This window comes from Pseudopodoces humilis, chromosome 18 (genome assembly GCF_049639895.1).
Source record: "Pseudopodoces humilis isolate 2021_Gansu_Grassland_sample_001 chromosome 18, ASM4963989v1, whole genome shotgun sequence".
Lineage (NCBI taxonomy): Eukaryota > Metazoa > Chordata > Aves > Passeriformes > Paridae > Pseudopodoces > Pseudopodoces humilis.
The window spans coordinates 17,603,994-17,622,844 of record NC_142217.1 but is presented as its reverse complement, the minus strand read 5'-3'; the positions used below and the strand labels follow the sequence as shown (position 1 = coordinate 17,622,844).

Sequence of the window (18,851 nt, the reverse complement as noted above, 5' to 3'; positions counted from 1 at the left end):
TACATCTGCCCTTCCAGCCTCACAGAGGGTGCTGCCAACCTCCAGGGCCACCTGGCACTGGAGCAGCAGAGCTGTTCCACACCGAGGCCTCTTCTCCTGCCTTGCCCAACCCTCTGCTCTGGAGAGGAGCACCCACAGCACACTTCTGCTGCCCCCTCTAGCAGAACCCCCTCAGCAAACCACATCCAACCCCTGAACTCTGCAGCTCAGCCTCGGCTCCCCAGCCTTGTGCTCAAGGATCTCAGATCAAAGCTTGAAGCATAACACAGAAATGCCCAGAAAGCATTTGGATTTCACAGGTAAGGTAGATGCTGCCTTAAGGCAGATGTGCTGCAGGAAACCCCTCCCAGGGGGTTTAGGAGTATGCGTGCAGAAAGTGAGTAAAGCGATTGTAAGGAAAAATAGGAAAATAAGCAAAACAAAACAAACCATACATGCAACAGTGCACTTACATCTTATTGATAATGAACATTAAAAAAAAAAAAGGTGTAAAGTGGCAAGACTGCCAGGCCTTTGTGATCCCAGTGAACCACATTTCCATGATGTCAAGAACCATCACAAAAATGATGTAGAAAATTTGTAACTTGCATTTTGTTTCAAAGTGTGTCTACTCCAATTCCCAAAGCAGCCATAGGGCAAGCCTCCTCAGTATGACGCTACCACTGGAAGGACTTGGACTTCAACATCCCACATTACCTAACCCACTGAAAGCCTCTTTAGACCAACACAGAAACTGAAACACCAGGAACCAAGAGCCAAGGGACAAGGAGGGAAGGGTGAAGGGTCTCACATTTATTCCTTCATGTCCCTTTTTTCCATCCCTCTGTGCAGAGGCAGGACAGTTTGCTCTCTGTGGAAATATTTTAGGAATAGGCAGTTGACCATCTCCAGAATAAAATAACCGATCCTGTGCTAGGCAGAGAGCAAGACAATTAAATACAACCCAGGAGATCACATTTGACACATCACTGGCCCCATTAGCAAGGCACAAGGGCTCTGGTGAGCAGAAGGGCCTGGGGCTGACAGCTCTGAGAGCAGGACCGAAGGCTCCTGACACCCACCCTGCCCCAGCAGCCCCCGCTGAGAACCGCTCACCGCAGCTTCAACAGGGGGCAAAGATCTGACCATGCCAACACTTCCAGGAGCTCCTTCAGAACTCAGGAGCTAGTGATTAATTCCCAACACAGTAGTGAAGTGCCCGACACAGCTGGCAGATTTTGCCCCAAAATGAGATATTTGCACCAAATGAATTCCATAAACACCTTGAAACGAGCTTCAAACAGCTACTTGGAAATCTCACACCAAGATTTAAAAATAAATAAATAAAGAATTAAAAATAAATAAATGAAAAAGGAAGCAGCACTTTTAACATGGCACAATAATCCCTGCCTTACGAATAGGGATTCATTCTGGGTTCAGATTCAATTCTGACAATCCCACCCAACTGAGTTATGGGGACTGTGCTGTATTTGCTGAACATGCCGCAGGTCACAGCCAAGGCCATCTTCTTGTAGGACAAGAAATGCAATCCCAACTCTGGTGTGCAAAGGGTCATGCTAAACATTGGCATGCTTCAGTGTATGACTGCCTTAGAGCCTCAAAGAAAGTCTCAAAACAGAAAGAGCCTCATCATTCACAGAAGACCCACACTCCACAGAAGGCAGATTTCCATAAGAACATGATTTCATAATTAGTTAAAATCAAAATTCTTCTCGCTGATGACCCCCACCATCACCTCTGAGTGCTGCAGACCGATTCCCAATACAATGGGCACTCTGTCCTCCCTGACACTCCCAGGAACTTTGCAGGCAGGACGGACAGCTCCCTGCAAAAAAACAAGCCCAAAGCCAGGCTTATACAATAGATGTTTGTCACCATTGTCACACCATCACAAAGGGGAAAGAGGAAGCACAAGCTGCAATATTGGCCCCTGTTATGAAAGCAGCAGCTTTGTTTGGGCAGGAAAACAAAACCCACCGAGCAATCGGAAGAGAAGGATTGTTAAAGCAAACAGCAAAGGAGCACAGGACCAATGGGACAGTCATCCTCAGCAGAGAAACCCAGCAACTACCAGCTCTGCCATGGTGCTCCCGTTCTGCTCCCCACAAAGGGCTGCCCAGGCTCCCAGCCCAGGATCCAAACGCCTCTGCTTCCACCTCTCAGTCCAGTCCTTATGGACCTTTTCCTACTACCTCAGCCTTCTACAGCCCTGCTTTCCCCTGCTCTGTCAGCACTCCCAACCTCCCCTCTCTGTGCACAAGCTCTCTGCCAGGCTCTCCCCTCAACCTGCAACTACAAGATGAACCATTTATCACAAACCAGTGGTTTGAACTGCATTTTCCTTGGTTTCAGCAGCTACATCATCCAGAGACCCATGGCATGGGCTGTTACCTGAAGACAACTTAAAAAGAGGAAACACTACCAAGGAAAACCAGCTAAGGGTAAAAAGCATTCCAAAAATCATCCCTTAAAAGGTCCCTGTCCACAAGAACTCTAAGACATGCTCCCTTGAAAATAATTTCCTCTCTTCCAAGACAGAAGCCTACAGATATAAGAATGAACAAGAAAATAAATATTAGCCTTTATCCTAAAGTACATTTAGCACCTGCAGAGAAGTATTTAGGAATTAGGAAGCGCCTCTGCCCAGTTACATTTGGTGCCCAAAGAGGAAAAATAGCAAGAAAACAAACACATGGATTTGAAAGCATGATGAAGAAAGAACTTTTTACCTATCAAATAAATATTACTATCAGTGCATAGTCAGTGGCTATCACTGTTGGAGGGAAAGACTGAAATTACTCTGTGAAAACACTTTACACCCTTAAAAACAATGACATTAAGGCAGATCAGGAATGTTTCACCCTCTAAGCAGAACAAGGTGGGGGGATGTTTTCCTTGTTTTGGGGGGAAGCAGCAGTTTCCAGAATGAACATGTCGATCTTTGCCTTTCTCCTATCTAAGGCCATTGTTTACATTTGTAAATGAAGTGTGCAAATCTGCTGCTCAGAAAAAGTTTAATTAAGAACCGAATTTAATAACAGGTTCAGGCGACTTAACTGTCTTTAGAAGCATTAATTTCATATTAGAAGTAATTGACCTCTATAAGGGAACAGCACTTGACACAATGACACAGTCCTGCAGCAGGACCCAGGCTGCTGGCACTGTGCAGCACTGAACTGGATCAACTGGGACCAGATTCCCTCCAGCAAGAGGCTTTTTAAAACCTCCAGGGACCTGGCAGGTAGGAGATGGATGGGCTCCAGCTCCATCCACAAGCAGAACATCACTCGCTTACCGTCAGTGATGTCTGCAAACAGCAAAGTTCTACTATCAACTCCCGCAGAACATGGCCTTAATTTAATCCCTGGCCCTGATGCTCTTCCTCCTGCTGTCACTCGTATCCCAGCCCTGCTCCCACAGCCTGTGTGAACAGCAGAGCCTGGCCTAGAAAGAGAGCTGCTCCTCCTTCTATCAGTTCCACTGTCAGAAGACAATCCTGCTTTCACAACCTTTCTTCCTGCTATTACTCAGGAGAAATCCACTATTCCTTCTCCTGCCACACCACCTCAGGAGCAGTGACAGGTCAGGGTGAGTGCCCCATGGTGCTGCCAAGACCACACTCACTGAGTGATCGGCTTTCCAAGCACTCTGCCATCAAAACCTCTCCTGAAAAGACCAGAGCCACGCCTGGTCCTTGTGGCAGGCATCCGGAGAGAAGGCAGGCACCTTCACTGGAAGACAAACAGCCAGGGTCTCCAGGGAATATCCCAGCACAGCCCTGGGACAGGTGGGCACACCTGCCTCAAAAGGCACAGTAGAAACAAAGGGAAGAGGTCCTGGCCATGCAACCATCCAAATGACTGAGGGTGCAAAAGGCCACTGCCGCCTCAGAGGACCCTCCAGGACATCCCACCATCCAGCAGGCACCAAAGGAGAGCTGACTGTGGGACCCGTTCTCTACCTGCTGTGCACCCCAGCTGAACCACAGGCAGAGAGCCCAAGACTGTATCAATGATGTTCTCACTGTGTTCTCATGCATTTGAACATCTCCTCTGCAAGCCACTCTGCAAGAAAAATTCCCCTATAATTTGCCCTGTCTCTAAGTTCATTGTATGGAAGATACCACGCACCCTCTGATTTTCTCACACAGCCGAAGAGTCCTCCGTGCCAAGAATAATACTTCTCCCTATTCCAAGAGGCAAAGTAGGCCTAAGAGCACTTTTAAAACAATTGTGCCTGATTTCATCTGAAGCCATGCAGGGTGTTTTTAAGCCACAGCACAAGGACCAAGCCCTCTGCTCCAACAGCTCCTGGGGCAGGCATGAGGCTCAGGAAGGGCACGGGCTGTCGGACGGAACCGCAGCACAAGGGCCAAACATGAGCAAGTCCAGGCAAGAGAGTCTAAGCAGCTACTCCTGAAACACACTCCCCAAATCAGCCCAGACTCACAAGTTCTTGGTTAGCAGACTACAGTGCACAGCCTTCAACATCCTCCTTCCATGCATGCTCACAACTCCCAAACAACAGTTAGTTGCAACTTCCCTAATGGCAGCACAGTAGAGGAATGAAACATTAAAATGGGTATTTTTAAGCATAAAAACCATCCAGAGCTATAAGCCAACATCAAACACCGTGAGCAAAGAGTACAGAGGCAGGACCTGTCCCATCCCCAGGGAGCTGCCGTGGGTGTCCAACGCTGTCACTTGACCAGAGTCTGCTGCTCTGGGAGGATGCTGGAAGCAGGCAGAGCACTCCAGATCTACTGGCACGCAGCTGGCAAGGCCAGACGGTTCTTCCCACCGCGTGGGAGCTTGGACCAGCGGCAAGATACCCACCAAAGCTGGCGAGCAGGGCAGCCTGCGGTGCCCGTGTGCTGGTGACACTTTGTGTCACGTTTGGACCTGTGGTGAGCCCCGAGCCCCGCACCGCGGGCACCGGCCCCGCAGAGCTGCTGCCGCCAGCGGCCTTGCGCTCGCTCCTCCCGCCCGGACGGGACGAGGCCCCCGCTCACCTTGAAGTCGCGGCTGTGCTGCGGGGTGTACTCGAGCGTCCAGAGCGCCCGCACCAGCTGCGCCAGCTGCTCCGTGACCTCGCCGGGCGCGGGCGGCGGCCCGTCGGCGGGGGGCGGCCCACCGCGGAACTGCTCCAGCGCCAGGAACTCGGCGAAGAGCTCGGTGTTGCTGAGGCACTGCAGGATGGCGTTCATGAAGCAGGTGTTGCCGTGGTTGCGGAGCCCCGCCACGCCGGGCACGGCCTCGGAGCTGCCGGCGGGGCGCGGCGGGGGCTCGGGGCTGCGCGGCGGGCCCGGCGGGAAGCAGCTGCCCAGGCCGCCCGTGGCCTGCGGCGGGGGCAGGCGCGGGGCGAGCGCGCCGCGGGGCTCAGGCTCGCTGCTGTAGTGCGAGAGCGTGGAGAGGGTCTTCAGCACGCGGCTCATGAACCCGCCGAGCGACCGCCCGGACGGGGCTGCGGCAGGGGTGGCGCTCGGGGCCGAACCCGCGCCGCCGCCCGCCGCGCGCCCGCGGAAGAGCCGCTTGCTGAAGGAGCGCTTCTCCTTGGCGCTGCCGGCCGGCCCGGGGCCGCTCACCCCGCGACATGGCGGCGCGGCGCAGCGCGCATCCCCGCCCGGCGCTCGGCCCGCTCAGCCCGCGCGGCGCTCGGCCCGGAGCTCGGCCCGGAGCTCAGCCCGGCGGCCGCCCCATCCCGCCGGGCCGGGTCGGGCCGCGGCTCCGCCGCCTCACCGCCCCGCCATGCAGCGGGCGGGGCGGGGCGCGCCGCCACGTGACCGCGCCGCCACCTTGGCGACGGGCAGACGCTGCCGCAGCGCCGCCATCTTCGGTGCTGGCCCGGCGAGGGGCGGGCACGGCCGGGCCCCGCCCCGCGGCCCCGCCCCGGGGCCCGGCTCTGCTCCCGCCCCCGGGGCCGCCCCCGCGGGCCCCGCGCGCCGCACCGGGGGCTCTGCTCCCGCCGCCGGGCCCGCCCCGCTCGGGCCCGTTACTCCGCGCTCCCCGCGCAGCCCCCGCCGCCGCCGTGGGGCGGTGCTGCGCGGCCGGGGAGGGGGGCGGGGGGGCCGGGGCGGGGCGGGGGGGGGCGGGGCGGGGCGGTGGCGGGGGTAGGTCCGGGGGCGGCCGCGCCCCACCGCATCGGCAGCGGCGCCGGGACTGGGAGCGGAGCATGGCGCCGCCGGGCCCGGAGGGCGGCCGAGGTGAGGCGCGGCGAGCGCGATCCTCCCCGGGACCGCGGCTCCGGGGATCACACACCGGGAAAGGGGTGGGATGGCGGGTGACGGCTCCGCGGGGCCGGGCGGGACAGGAGCGGGGTGGCGGGGCACCGGGCGGTGGGCGGGCGCCGCTCCCCCAGCCGCCCCCTCAGCGCCCGGTTCGCCCGCAGCGGCCGCCACGGCTCCCGGTAAGAAGATCACGGCGCGGCTGAAGCGGACGCTGCCGGTGCGGGGCCCGCAGGCGCCCACGCTGAGCGAGCTGATGCGCTGGTACTGCCTCAACACCAACACGCACGGCTGCCGCCGCATCGTGGTGTCCCGCGGCCGCCTGCGCCGCCTGCTCTGGATCCTGCTGACCCTCAGCGCCGTGGGGCTCATCCTCTGGCAGTGCGCGGAGCTCCTCATGAACTACTACAGCGCCTCGGTCTCCGTCACCGTCCAGTTCCAGAAGCTGCCGTTCCCCGCCGTCACCATCTGCAACATCAACCCCTACAAGTAAGGCCCGGGGCTGGGAGGTCAGCACGGCACCGGACTCCTTCCCGAGCTCGTCCCGGTGCTGCTTGTCAGCGCTTTCCCAAGTGTGGGTTTACCTGTACGGCACCTGCTGTGCCACATCCCCTTCTGCGCCGTGTGCCTTTCACTCCTCGCTGCTGCCTGCTCACCTCGGCTCGGTTCACGCTGCTTTCTGCTCCAGACAGTCCCTGTCAGCTCTTTGGCTCTTCCAATTCCCTTCTTTTCAGGATTACAAATAGCGTCATCTCCTAAAGAATAGAAAGAGGACATCTGTCACTCCTCTCTTGCTTCTTTCTTTCCTTATGGGGGATTTTTATATGGTCTATCAACAATACTTTTTCTCTTGTCAAATCATGCTTTACATTACTGTCTGTTGTGCTGCCAGATTCCCACCCCGGGTCCCCACGGGGATCCTGCTCTCTGATGACTCTTCACAGATGAAGTCTTATTTCAACATACTCTGTCTCCTCAGGCTTCCTAATATAAGGAGCTTGAGAGTTTTGGGAGAACTTTCTCTGTAGCTCAGTCTGCTCTGCTTCTTGTGGTCCTTGCTCTGAGATCTCCATGGATATAACTGTGTCTGCCCTCACTGGTGTGAGAAACTGCTCTGAGACCTCCATGGGGAATTCTGTCCCCAGCCCTGGCAACCACAGTGCAGCAGGCAGAGCACTGCAGCTGGGCAGTGAGGTGGGATGGGATGTCACTGTCATGTTGTCTTCCACACAGGTACAGTGCCATGAAAGAATATTTATCTGAGTTGGACAAAGAGACAAAAAAGGCTTTGGAAACTTTCTATGGATTTTCTGAGGGCAAGTCCAAGGTGCGCCGGTCAGTGGATGACTGGAACAGCACAGGGAGCGACTTCTTCCAGCAGATCCCTCTGCTGAAGGTCGAGGACTTCTCCAGGACAGCGACTGACCTGCACAGTGGGCAGAAGAGGAAAATAGAGGGAAGTGTCTTTCACAAGGACTCGTCCATCGTGAACTCGGGTGATTCCAATGACATCATTGGCTTTCAGCTGGTGAGTGTCACTGTGCCCTGGCCAGCAGGTTCCCCGTGGGGCAGCAAAGGGCTGTGCTGGGGTCAGTGTCCCTCTGGCAGGTTTTATTGCCTGCTCAGGTGGCTTTGTGGTACACAGTGGTGAAGAGCACCCTGTCTGCTCTTCTGCCTAAGCTGCCGTGGCTGCTGCAGATTCACCTCCTGCTCTCTGAAAGAGAAGTACCTTCCTGAAGTCTTCCCAAATAGAATTAGTGTCATCTGTGACCTTTTTTGGTCCTGAAATATTTGGTCATATCATTTAGCCCTGCATAAAAGGTCTTTGATGCCCACTGTAATTTCATACATGGTTGTTTTTGTGGAAGAGAAACACTATAGGGTGTACCTTGTGCAATCCTTCATTTACACCTCCCTTGTAGAATCCATGATTTCAGTTCATCTGAAATGTTTCTTCACCTTTGTGCTTGTCAGTGTGATGCGAACAACAGCAGTGAGTGTGCCCTGTACACGTTCAGTTCGGGTGTTAACGCTATCCAGGAGTGGTACAAGCTGCATTACATGAACATCATGGCACAAATTCCCCTGGAGACTAAGGAAAAATTGAGTTATTCTGCTGAAGACCTTATACTGACATGTTTCTTTGATGGCCTATCTTGTGACAAAAGGTCAGTGCACAGAAAATTCCTGCCATCTTAACAGTTTATTTCCAAGTCCATAATATATAGGAATGGAATATTTGGTATTTGCTGAATTCCAGCAGGAGCCACTGCTAGTTCTGTGAATTTGCCTCCCCTGTGCCATTAACCCCCATTCCCACATTAAAACTTCCTCGAGTTTCCATCTCCTGATGTATTAAACTAGATCATACTGCCATGTAGTTTCAAATTACTCAGAAAGAGTCCCACATATTTCAGCAAAATAAACTTCTTGAAAAGAAATAATAAACCCCCCATGCAGTTCTGGTCTGTCTCTCTCAAAACCAAAGCCCAAATATGCTGCCTTTCTCCCACAGGCAGAACTACAGGGACTAATGTCACGATATTCGATTTCTTCCAGGCACTTCACTCGTTTCCATCACCCCCTCCACGGCAACTGCTACACCTTCAACAGTGGCGAGAATGGGACCATCCTGAGCACGTCCACGGGTGGCAGCGAGTACGGTGAGTGGGGGCACTTGGCACACAGGGGCTATTCCAGGGCACTTTGCACACGTGTGGTGTTCCAGGGCGGTTTGCAGAGGAACTGTTTGATAACAAGTGGTTCAGCAAACTGGATCCTGCTGGAGCGTGAGCGATGTGTTGGCTGTAGATGTACAGGCTGATTGGGGAAATGCCTGTTTGAACTAGTGCAAGCTCTTGCCTGAGAATACAGATAATATCATTGCATCACTAATGTTTTCCAGCTGAAATTACTGCTGCCCAGTTATATAACTTTTTAAAGTGAGTTCCAGCCACGTTCTACGCAGATGTAATTTGTTTGTTGTACTCGGTACCACCAAAGGATATTTCTGGCTGGGCCAAGGCTGTGTTTGGCTGCTACAGTTCTGCTTAAGGCCAGATAACATGAAATAAACCGTGCTGCCCTCCCTGACCAGAAATGTGGCTCTGGCTCCTGGTGTAACTTCCTGCCTCGTCTCTGTGGTTCAGGATTGCAGGTTGTTCTGTACATCGACGAAGCCGACTACAACCCCTTCCTGGTGACATCCACGGGAGCCAAGATCATCGTCCACGACCAAAACGAGTATCCCTTCATTGAAGACATCGGCACTGAAATTGAAACTGCAGCGGCCACCTCCATAGGGATGCACTTTGTGAGTGGCAACAATCTCCTTTGGGGGCGCCCCTTATGCCTTGGTACTGCTGTAAATAGGAGCTGATGAGGTGATTTCAGAGAGCCAGCAGCTCGAAGGCCTTCAAATACCTCCCACTCAGCAGCTGAAGTGCCCTGAGGGAAATCCTGTGATAGCACTTTTCTGAACAAAAGAGGCCTTGGGAAAATCAGGTCTTTATAAACCAAAGCAGCTTGGGATATTGTTTGTTCTCCCTTTTCTTCCACCCCTTGGCTTTCCAGGGGATTTTTGGTTTTGTTTTCACAGCAAAATCCACAACCACAAGAATGTGTTGCCAAGTGCCTCATTCGGCTTCAGCAATGAGCAGGGAGTTTCATCCCACGAGGGTCCCTGAGCTGGAGCTGTGGGTACCCGCACTGGGGTCAGGTCCTTAGGGATGGTGGCAGCACAACCCCTTGAGCTGTTTTGTGAATGTGAGCCTCATTTTGCTGGTTTTCTTTCTATCCCAGCAGTAAAAACACCCTCGTGGGCAGCGGCTGTGCTTTTGCCAGCTGTGAGCAAAGGCAAGGAGAGCTGCAGCTCCTGCTTTCCCCATTTAGTGTAGTTCAGAGGAGGCATTTGGCCCAAGGGGGTTCAGCACAGCAGCGAAAGCTGTGCCAGGTCCTCTTTCATCTGGATGGGCTGTTAAGTGAGCACTTCAGCTCTGCTTTTCTTTCTGGTGGTTTGGTGGGAGTATCAGCCATCCTCCTTATCTGGGTGTGCCGAATCGTGGTAGGCCCTGCATTAGAAAAGACATTAAAAGAGGGCTGATGGTTTACAAAATGCAAATAGTTAACTGTCTTCCAGTTGTCTGGAAAACTGTGGCATCAACTCCTTGGTCAATCATGATTGAGAGCTTTGGGAACCAGGATGGTGTGAGGACACAAAGTCTCACAAGACTGTTTTCTCTGTCACCATCACACAGTACAGAGACAGCCACGGAAGGCAGAGTCTCAATATTTAATGTAATATGTTCTTAGCACAATAGGTTTGGACTGTAGCTGTAGTATAAGAAACAAGATTGGGCACATCTTAGTGTCTGTATATAAAAGATTTGTCATGAGGAAGGGATCAATTGCATTCTAATGAGGCAACCAAAATAGAAGCTGGACACAATTTCTGGTCTCAGAACAAAAGCTGGGGATCACTGTCCTGCTGGGAAAGGACAGCTCCAGAGAGCCTGCTGAGTGGTGGGGGGTCAGGATTGTCAGGACAGGTCAATCCCTGTGCCCACGTGCAAGGTCACAAAGGAGGACACAGCAGCTGTGTCCCACATCAGCTGCTTGCTGGGCTCTGAACACAGCATCAGGGTCTGGTTATTGCTCATGGGTTTCTGCTGGGTACTAGGGCTGCCCCCCATCTCCAAAAATATTCCAAGATGTTTGGAAAGCAAACAAAGCATTGCTTGGTCAGAGTTACAGTGCTTTAGTTAAATATTTAGTTTGGAAATTATTTCAGTACCTGAAGGTACAAGTAAGCTTTTGTAGGAGCATAAGCCACAACAAAATAATTCTACACAAAGGATCGATCGTCTCTTGGAAGCCCCAGGAGCAGACTGAGGCAGTGTTTTGGCACTATCTTGTAGGTGGAATTTAAAAGCAGGTTTCAGTCAGTTTTCAGAAGTAATGCATCTCTAATACAGAAATCCCATCTTTCCCTCCAAAGAGAGATTTGAGCATCTCTAAAAGCACCGACTTTCACCATGCCAGCCCAGAGCCTTCTCTTGCTGTAGACAAAGTGGTGAGGTATGCTTCTATCGTGTGGCCTCAGGAGCTGCATTCCGTGCCTTAGGGGTGATGAGCCTTTCTCAGGTTCCTGCTAAATTGATCCTTTGTATAGAACTTTTTAATTCTAATTTTAAACTCTGTAGAGAAAGGTGAATAGATTCTTAAATGGATGTTTCTTGTGGTTTCAGGCCACTCTATTGTATTGAATAATTACTGCAGAAAGATAGCAGGGGCTGAGGGAGGTAAGGCAGTCTGCAGGAAGTGGGCCATGGAGCTGCAATCAGATTTTGGGAATTTGAGGGCTCCCAGCCCTGGTTTCACAGAGCTTGCAGGCACAGACTTGGCATATCAGAGCTCTTTGCTCTGGGCAGAGATTGCAGAACAGGAAAAGTCATTAGCATTTGAGAGGAAGGGTCAAAGCAGCACCTGGAAAAAGGTTTGAGGGAGACACAAACATTTGATTTAGAGTGGATTGAGAGAGGTGCTGTTGAGCACTAGTGGAGCCTCAAGTGCTGTTTACCCACGGCACAGGAGCAGCCAGTGCGACAACAGCTCGGGCAGGTGGGGATCCTCACAGAAAATAACCAAAAAACCCCATCCAACAACCTGCTCAGAACACAAACATCCAGAGTAAACATGCACAGCCTCTAAGACTAGGAGAGAACATGCATATGGATTACTCTGCATTGAAAAATCCTCACTGCTGTGATCATACCACCTTGCATTCCTGCAGAAGGTTTCCAGGAAGACAGCAGAGAATCCCGCCAGAGCAGTTTTTTGGGAAACGGATATTAGAAACAAAAAACCCTTGTTTTGACAAGGGATCGACAAATCATTTTAGGTAGCAAAAGGTAAACATTCTATTCAAAGCTGCCTTATCACTTACAGTTTCAGAGTTGGGATAAAGTGTCACTGAATCCTTTTGTTTCTCTGTGAACTCCAAAAAAACAAGTTTTGTTCTTTTGTTTCTCAGACTCAGTCTCGCAAGCTGAGCAAACCCTACAGTGACTGCACAGAGACAGGAGATGACATACCTGTGGAAAATCTCTATAACAAGAGCTACTCACTCCAGGTAAAGCCATTACATTTGGGTTTATCAGTTGCTTGAAAACTACCTGCATAAAAAGCTTTATAACAGTCTGTGGTTCAGGACCTGAGAGTGGGAACAGTCTGAGCACAGGGTTATTGCTTTTACCACTGATGAAAAATGCAATGGCACTTCTTAAAATCCAACTTTTATTCCTAAGTGGTTGCTGTTTGAAGTTCCCTCAGGCACCGTGTTAGATAAAGAGAGAACATGAGCTCATTAGGCAATTTCCAAGCAATGAGACTGGAAAATATTGGCCAAGTAAAGGTTGCAGCTTAGTAACCCTTGAAGCCAGAAATTGTGACCTTTAGGACTCCAAGAATAACAGAAACCATCTAATCAGTATCCAGATAGCAGGATGTTTGTTTACAGAGTAAGTTTCCACTAATTTTGCATGGTTTATGTAATTGGGTCCTCTTGGAGAGTGTCAGTTGTTCTGGCACTCTCCACTTGAAGAATTGTACTTACATTACCTGCTGCCTGATGCAAAGCCCAGGTCTAGGCTGAATTTGTGTTTTATGGGAAATATGAAATCTGCTGTGGTGTAGTGCCAGGTAGAATTACCCAGACATTATCTCAGGTTTTTATTAACAGTACTTCACTGAAACTCAGTGCTCAGGAGGGCTGGGACTGGGACCAAAAGGCTTGACTGGGATTTAAAAGAGAAGTTCTGTTTCTGCATGTCCCAGTGTTTTAGCACAAACCACAGCTCTGCTGCCTTGTTAATCCTTCCAGCTTCACCTCTCCCAGTAGGACCAGCAGGGTTTGGTGGAAGCTGTGAAGTTTGCTGCTGTGAGTCACTTCCCACACCTAGTTAGTGATTCATGGGCCACGTGCCACGGCAGGCCTAAAACCCTCTCCTTGACTCTGTAAAGAGCAACTGCAACACAAGCTTTTGGTGGCTGTAGGGGAAGTGGGGGCATTCACAGAACCCCCATACATGTAATCCTCTGAGAAGATAATCTTATTTTTTGCACTGGAGTCTCAACCCTGCACTGTACTTTCTGTCTGTGTTTATATTCACTCACAGCAGAGCCTGACAGCCCAGGGAAACGCTTCCTCTCCTGCTGCTGTTGTGATAAGCAGGATGCTTTTGGGTGCACAGGAGCTTGGTGCTGCCTCTTAGCCCCCAGCTCTGTTTTTTCTCCCCAGATCTGCCTGCACTCCTGCTTCCAGAAGGCCATGGTGGACTCGTGTGGCTGTGCCCAGTACGCACAGCCCTTACCTGCTGGGGCTGAGTACTGCAACTACAAGAAGAACCCTAACTGGAGTTAGTATTGAAACACCTCTGGCACTGCACATGCCTCAGCTGCCACTCCTGTCCCCTGCAGCACCAACCCATCACACAGCCCCTGCACCCCATGTCCCTGTCACACAGCCCCTGTAGCCTGCACCCCATGTCCCTGTCACACAGCCCCTGCACCCCATGTCCCTGTCACACAGCCCCTGCACCCCAGTGTCCCTGTCACACAGCCCCTGCACCCCAGTGTCCCTGTCACACTGCCCCTGCACCCCAGTGTCCCTGTCACACTGCCCCTGCACCCCAGTGTCCCTGTCACACAGTCCCTGCACCCCAGTGTCCCTGTCACACTGCCCCTGCACCCCATGTCCCTGTCACAGCTGCTGCACACCCAGCATGCTGAGATGAGGCAAATCTGCCTTAACCCACTTAAGCCCCCGCACCCAGAGCCAGAAGTGCCTCCCTTGCTCACCCTGACTGGTTTGTGAAACTTCCCCTGATGGCTTGTCACCTGTGCCCACCACAGAACAGTCGAGTGGAGGGCTTGACCAGGTGTGGCAGTTTTCATGCCTATATCAAGTGACAGCCACTTCTCAAGAGTCTTTTGCAATATTGATAGGGTAAATCTTTTTATCCCCACCATGTAGGCGATGGCCACAAAGGCCACCTAATGCCCCAGATGTCCCACTCCAGCCCAGTTAGCAGGTTTTCTTTCTGGCTTCTCACACACATCCTGCTCCTCCCCTGCAGTGTACTGCTACTACAGACTGCACGAAAAGTTTGTGAAGGAGCAGCTGGGCTGCCAGCAGATCTGCAAAGATGCCTGCAGGTGAGTCCTTGCCACAGCCAGAGGTAAGGTGTGTGTGGGAGTCGGAGCTCACAAGTGACATCCTGCTTCTCTCTGCAGCTTCAAGGAGTGGGCGCTCACCACCAGCATTGCTCAGTGGCCGTCCATCGTGTCAGAGGTCAGTCCCCAGTGACACTCCACCAGAACAGCAGCCTAGCAGAGGCCATTGAGTAACCCCAGAGGCTCAGCAAAAAAGCAGGAGGCCCTGGGGTAGTCAGTAGCTTTCAGTGATGCTGCTCCCAGAGAAGAGTGTGAAGTTTCCAGCTCAGGCCTTCCCCTCCAGCAGTTCACCCTTAAACTGAAATTTGTCCTGGGAGGTCCCCTTGGGCTCAGCTGGCTTGTCACACACTCAGTTCTGTACCCATATGAGCCCAAGGAGGTGTGGAGCATAAGTCCCTTCCCAAGGGTCTCTGCACAAGAACCTGCAGCTAGAGTAGCATTTTCTGTCTGTTCTCCAGGACTGGATGCTCCGAGTTCTCTCTTGGGACAAAGGGCAAAAACTCAACAAGAAGCTGAACAAGTAAGTCCCCCTGTGTGTTCCTGCCTTGCACCTCCAGCTCTGATACGATCTCGGCAGCCCTAATGATGGCAATTGGGGAAAAAGCTCCCTTGGAGCAGCCCAGCCCTACTGGTCCAACTGGTTATTTGCATAGTTTTTCAGTATGTTTCATGTTATTGTTTTACTAAACCCTCTGCCTGCCTCCCACTTCCCCAGGACAGACCTTGCCAACCTCATGGTGTTCTACAAGGACCTGAATGAGAGATTCATTTCGGAGAATCCTGCCAACACGGTGAGTGAGCATGCTGGTCCCTACTCCCAGGAGATGAAGCACTTCCTCCCACGCAGGCTGGAGCTTTCACCTGCCCAGGGGAGCAATCCCACACGGGCAGGGGCAGGAAGCTGATCTCAGATATGCACCTCTGGGCCGGTCCTGCCCTTTCCAGCCCTTATCTCAGGCCAGTCTCTGCCTGTCCAGCCCCGAGCCCTGTGCAGGGGCAGCCTGCAGGCTGCCCACAGCAAGCTCAGCTCCGAGGCCCTTCTGAAGCAGGGCCAGAGGGAGCAACAGCAGAGACGGGCCCGCTGCATTTGGAAGTGCTGAGCAAGCCCCGGCTGGGTCTCCCCGCCTGCTGTAGCGGCGCCGTGGGCCCGTGCCCATTGCAGACCCTAACCTCGTGCTCTCTGCTCTTCCAGCTCGTCATTCTTCTGTCCAACTTCGGGGGCCAGCTGGGGCTGTGGATGAGCTGCTCGGTCGTGTGCGTCATCGAGATCGTGGAGGTGTTCTTCATCGACTCGCTGTCCATCGTCATGCGGCGCCAGTGGCAGAAGGCAAAGAAGTGGTGGAACGGCCGCCAGCGGCGCAGCTCGGGCAAGGCCCCGCAGGCCAGAGACGTGGAGAGGCAGGGCCACGACAACCCCGTGTGCATCGACGAGGACCTGCCCACCTTCACCACCGCCCTGCGCCTGCCGCTGCCCCAGGACAGCCCCCTGCCCAGGACACCCCCCCCCAACTACAGCACTTTGCGGCTGGAGACGGCCTTCGCAGAGCAGCTGCCCGACACGCTGGAGCTCGGCCAGCACTGACACTTGTCACCCAGCCAGCCACGTGCCCGGAGAGGTGGGTGCTGGACCCACGTGTCTGGTGGGAAAGGCACAGATCCAGACAAGCACTGAAGGGCTGTCAGGTCAGACCCTTACTCAGGGATTGAACTGGCAGTCAAAGCTGCCCTGAGCAAAGCTCAGACACAAAAGCCAAGGGCTCAGAGACAGTAGGAGCTTCGAGCAACATCAGTTCTCGAGTTAATGATGGCAGGAGATGGCTGGAGCAGGATGTGGTACTAAGCTGGGATGTCTCACCAGGCAAAGGCACGCATTAGCCACCAGCTGCACACACCCCATTGCATGTGGGCAGGAATTGCTCCACAGCAGCAGATTGATGCCACATTAACACTAATTACTCTGCTGTGTGGCTGGACTTCTGGGAAAAACCCCAGGCTGTCAGGAATCCAGGATGGCATTTGGAGGAAGGGCATGACAGGGGCTTGGGTGAAGCACAAAAGAGCATAACAGGAAAGCTCTCACTTGAATTTTCATTAGAAACTTGATTCCAATGGTGGCCTGAGGAGCTCTTTCTTGTGAGATGAAAAGCCAGGACAACCAGAAATGTGCTTGTAGAGCAAGTTACTACACAGCTGGGGTAGGAAAGCTGGAGTCATCCCCAAAGAATCATCTGAAAGGGCATGAAATCCAATTTGGAGCACAGTAATGAAGTGCATCCTCTGCAAGCTTGTTCCATTCCGCATCACTCAGGCAGCCCTTAAACATAACTTCCAAGGAGCTCATTAAATGACTTCCCAGAAGCCTCACAGGGAGTTAGCTGGCTGCTCTTTTCCTGCTCAACACCAGGCAAGGACTTCCTCCTGCAGCCACCCAGTTCCCCACCTGCCTGCCCTGGAGCTGGCAACGCCTGGAGGATGTCTCGCCCCATCTGTACCTCATCCACCTTGCCTTCACCTGCTCCTGTCCTCAAGAGTGGTGTCAGCACCCACGTTTTAGCTGCTGTGCTGCTGCCCCGTGGGCCAGGGGCCGCTGCCTGTGCCATGAGTGCTCCTGGGGGAGCTGGGGCACGTGGCCACGCTGGCAGCGCCTTCCCCGCGCTCCCCAGCCTGCACCCAGCTCCCTCCTGCCTTCAGCACCCTGGGGAGACGGTGAGCGGAGCCCGCTCCATCCACGCTGGCTGTTGGGGTCTGTAGAGCCAGAGCGATGCAGAGCGTATGAGGGGTGTCTGAGTGGAAGAGCCTCTCCTTTCCTTTCTCTGTGAGCTTATTTTATAGAGGACAGTGAGAATCCAGAAAGGTTCTTTAATGTGCAATAAAACCTATTTTAACTGAATTATTTAAATAGTTGATAAACTGAAAAAATAAAGATATATTTTTGAATAACTGCTTTGCCCTTTTTTGTTTTTAAATTACCACTATATGAGTTTGTTCCCTGCAGGCATCCTGAGAGCTGGGGGGATTTGTCTCTGTCTGCCCAGGGCTGTAGTTCTCAGCAGGGCCAAGCCTCCCAGCCAGGTACCCCAGGCCTCCCAGCAGAGATGGAGCAGGGGGTTCTGTGGGACCCAGCTCAGGAGCAGGCAGGAGGAACATGGGCTGCAAGAAGAAACAGTGAAAAGGCCTTTCAGAAAGCAATGTTAACCAGCAAGGGACCAAAGCCACTGGAACTTCAGGTGTCCCCAGACCTCTCAGCACCTGAGAGGTGTCCTGAGCAAGCCATGGCTCATCCCCATCACCTCTCACAGCTTCAAACACTCATCATGATAATCCTGCCCCATGGGCAGCTGTGGCAGGACAGACCCAGAGCAGAACTGAGCAGCCTAAGGAGCCCCAGCTCCCCTTGGTGTTACAGGCATCAGCTGTCCCCACTACAGCAGGGACAGCAGTAACAGCAAAGTCCAGAGCTAAGGAACACCTCACCACAAATTCCTTCCTTGCCAGCTCGGTGGTGCTGCACAGGAGCTGGTTTGGATCCATGACACCTGAGTGAGGACCTGCCCTCCAATGCAGAGGGGCCAGCTGCCCCCAGCTCCCACAGAGCACAGCCTGCAGGGAACACTGCGGGTCACTTCCCAGGGAAAGCAAGCAAACATCACAAAGTGGGTCATGCCACAGTTCTTCCACCCCACATCTGTACCTGTGTGTGCAGCAGCACCTAAGAGACCACAGCTCTCCACAGGGCTTGCTCACATCTGCTGCAGGCAGTGCTAAGGAGAGACTGCCCAAGCTCAGTTTGACCCTGGTACTGTTCCTTCCCCACTGCTGAGCTGCTCCTGAGCTTTGTCTCTCTCCCCCACAAGGCTGCTCAAATACCCCTGCCTACCCCCAGCAGCCCCCCAGCTCTCGGAGCTGGGTTAAATCAGTGAGTGCTGGTCATGCAATCAGCCCCCTGACAGGAGGCAACCCCCCACACCTGGCTCTAGGGCTGGGGAAGGCACTGGAAGCTGGCACACATTGGGATGGGTCAGAGGTTTGTGGTTCTAAGGCCTCCCCAGAGCAAAACAAAACCTTGGAAAATAAACAGAATGGTGCCAACCCTGCACAAAATCTAGTGTAGGGACTGGTCAGACTATATCAAGAACTGCAGTTCCAAAAAGGGGAATGTCCTTTGATGGAGAACAAGGCTGCTAACCTGCAGTGGTCCAGCAGCAGAAATGTCAGGGCTCACCCTCTGAAAACCCAGGATATGTGTCCTGAGAGGCACTTTTTGGGGAGAACACTTGCTTTAAATTCTTTGGAAGAGCACAGGTGTCCCGCAGGTGCTGTTTGCAGTTACTCTTGGGGCAGGTGCAACACCTTTTCTCCATTTATGAATAATCCTCAGAAGGCAGAGAACCACTGA

At 53.0% G+C, this 18,851-nt stretch overlaps 2 protein-coding genes across 7 annotated transcripts in view; one reads left to right on the top strand and one right to left on the bottom strand.

Annotated features, from left to right (window-relative positions):
• USP31 (ubiquitin specific peptidase 31) overlaps positions 1–5,221 on the bottom strand; it is a 44,979-nt gene extending 39,758 nt beyond the window's left edge. For 5 of the 6 annotated variants that reach the window (XR_001331473.2, XR_001331474.2, XR_015774093.1 and 2 more), the window contains exon 1: positions 5,012–5,209. Coding sequence is in view for 2 of the 6 variants with exons in the window: in XM_014252594.2 (XP_014108069.2) it covers positions 5,012–5,206 (195 nt within the window). In the remaining 4 variants the exon portion in view is untranslated. Of the gene's footprint in view, positions 1–5,011 lie in introns of all 6 variants that reach the window. The other variant, XM_005523111.3, reaches the window with a different exon arrangement.
• A 917-nt stretch (positions 5,222–6,138) lies between these two features.
• On the top strand, positions 6,139–17,395 carry SCNN1G (sodium channel epithelial 1 subunit gamma). Its single transcript, XM_005523230.3, has 13 exons — positions 6,139–6,202; positions 6,388–6,712; positions 7,457–7,751; positions 8,198–8,391; positions 8,783–8,886; positions 9,373–9,536; positions 12,255–12,353; positions 13,521–13,638; positions 14,359–14,437; positions 14,516–14,573; positions 14,914–14,975; positions 15,171–15,246; positions 15,648–17,395. The coding sequence occupies exons 1-13, from the start codon at positions 6,172–6,174 to the stop codon at positions 16,035–16,037; spliced, it is 1,995 nt and encodes a 664-aa protein (XP_005523287.2). The 5' UTR covers positions 6,139–6,171; the 3' UTR covers positions 16,038–17,395.
• Positions 17,396–18,851: the final 1,456 nt, after the last annotated feature.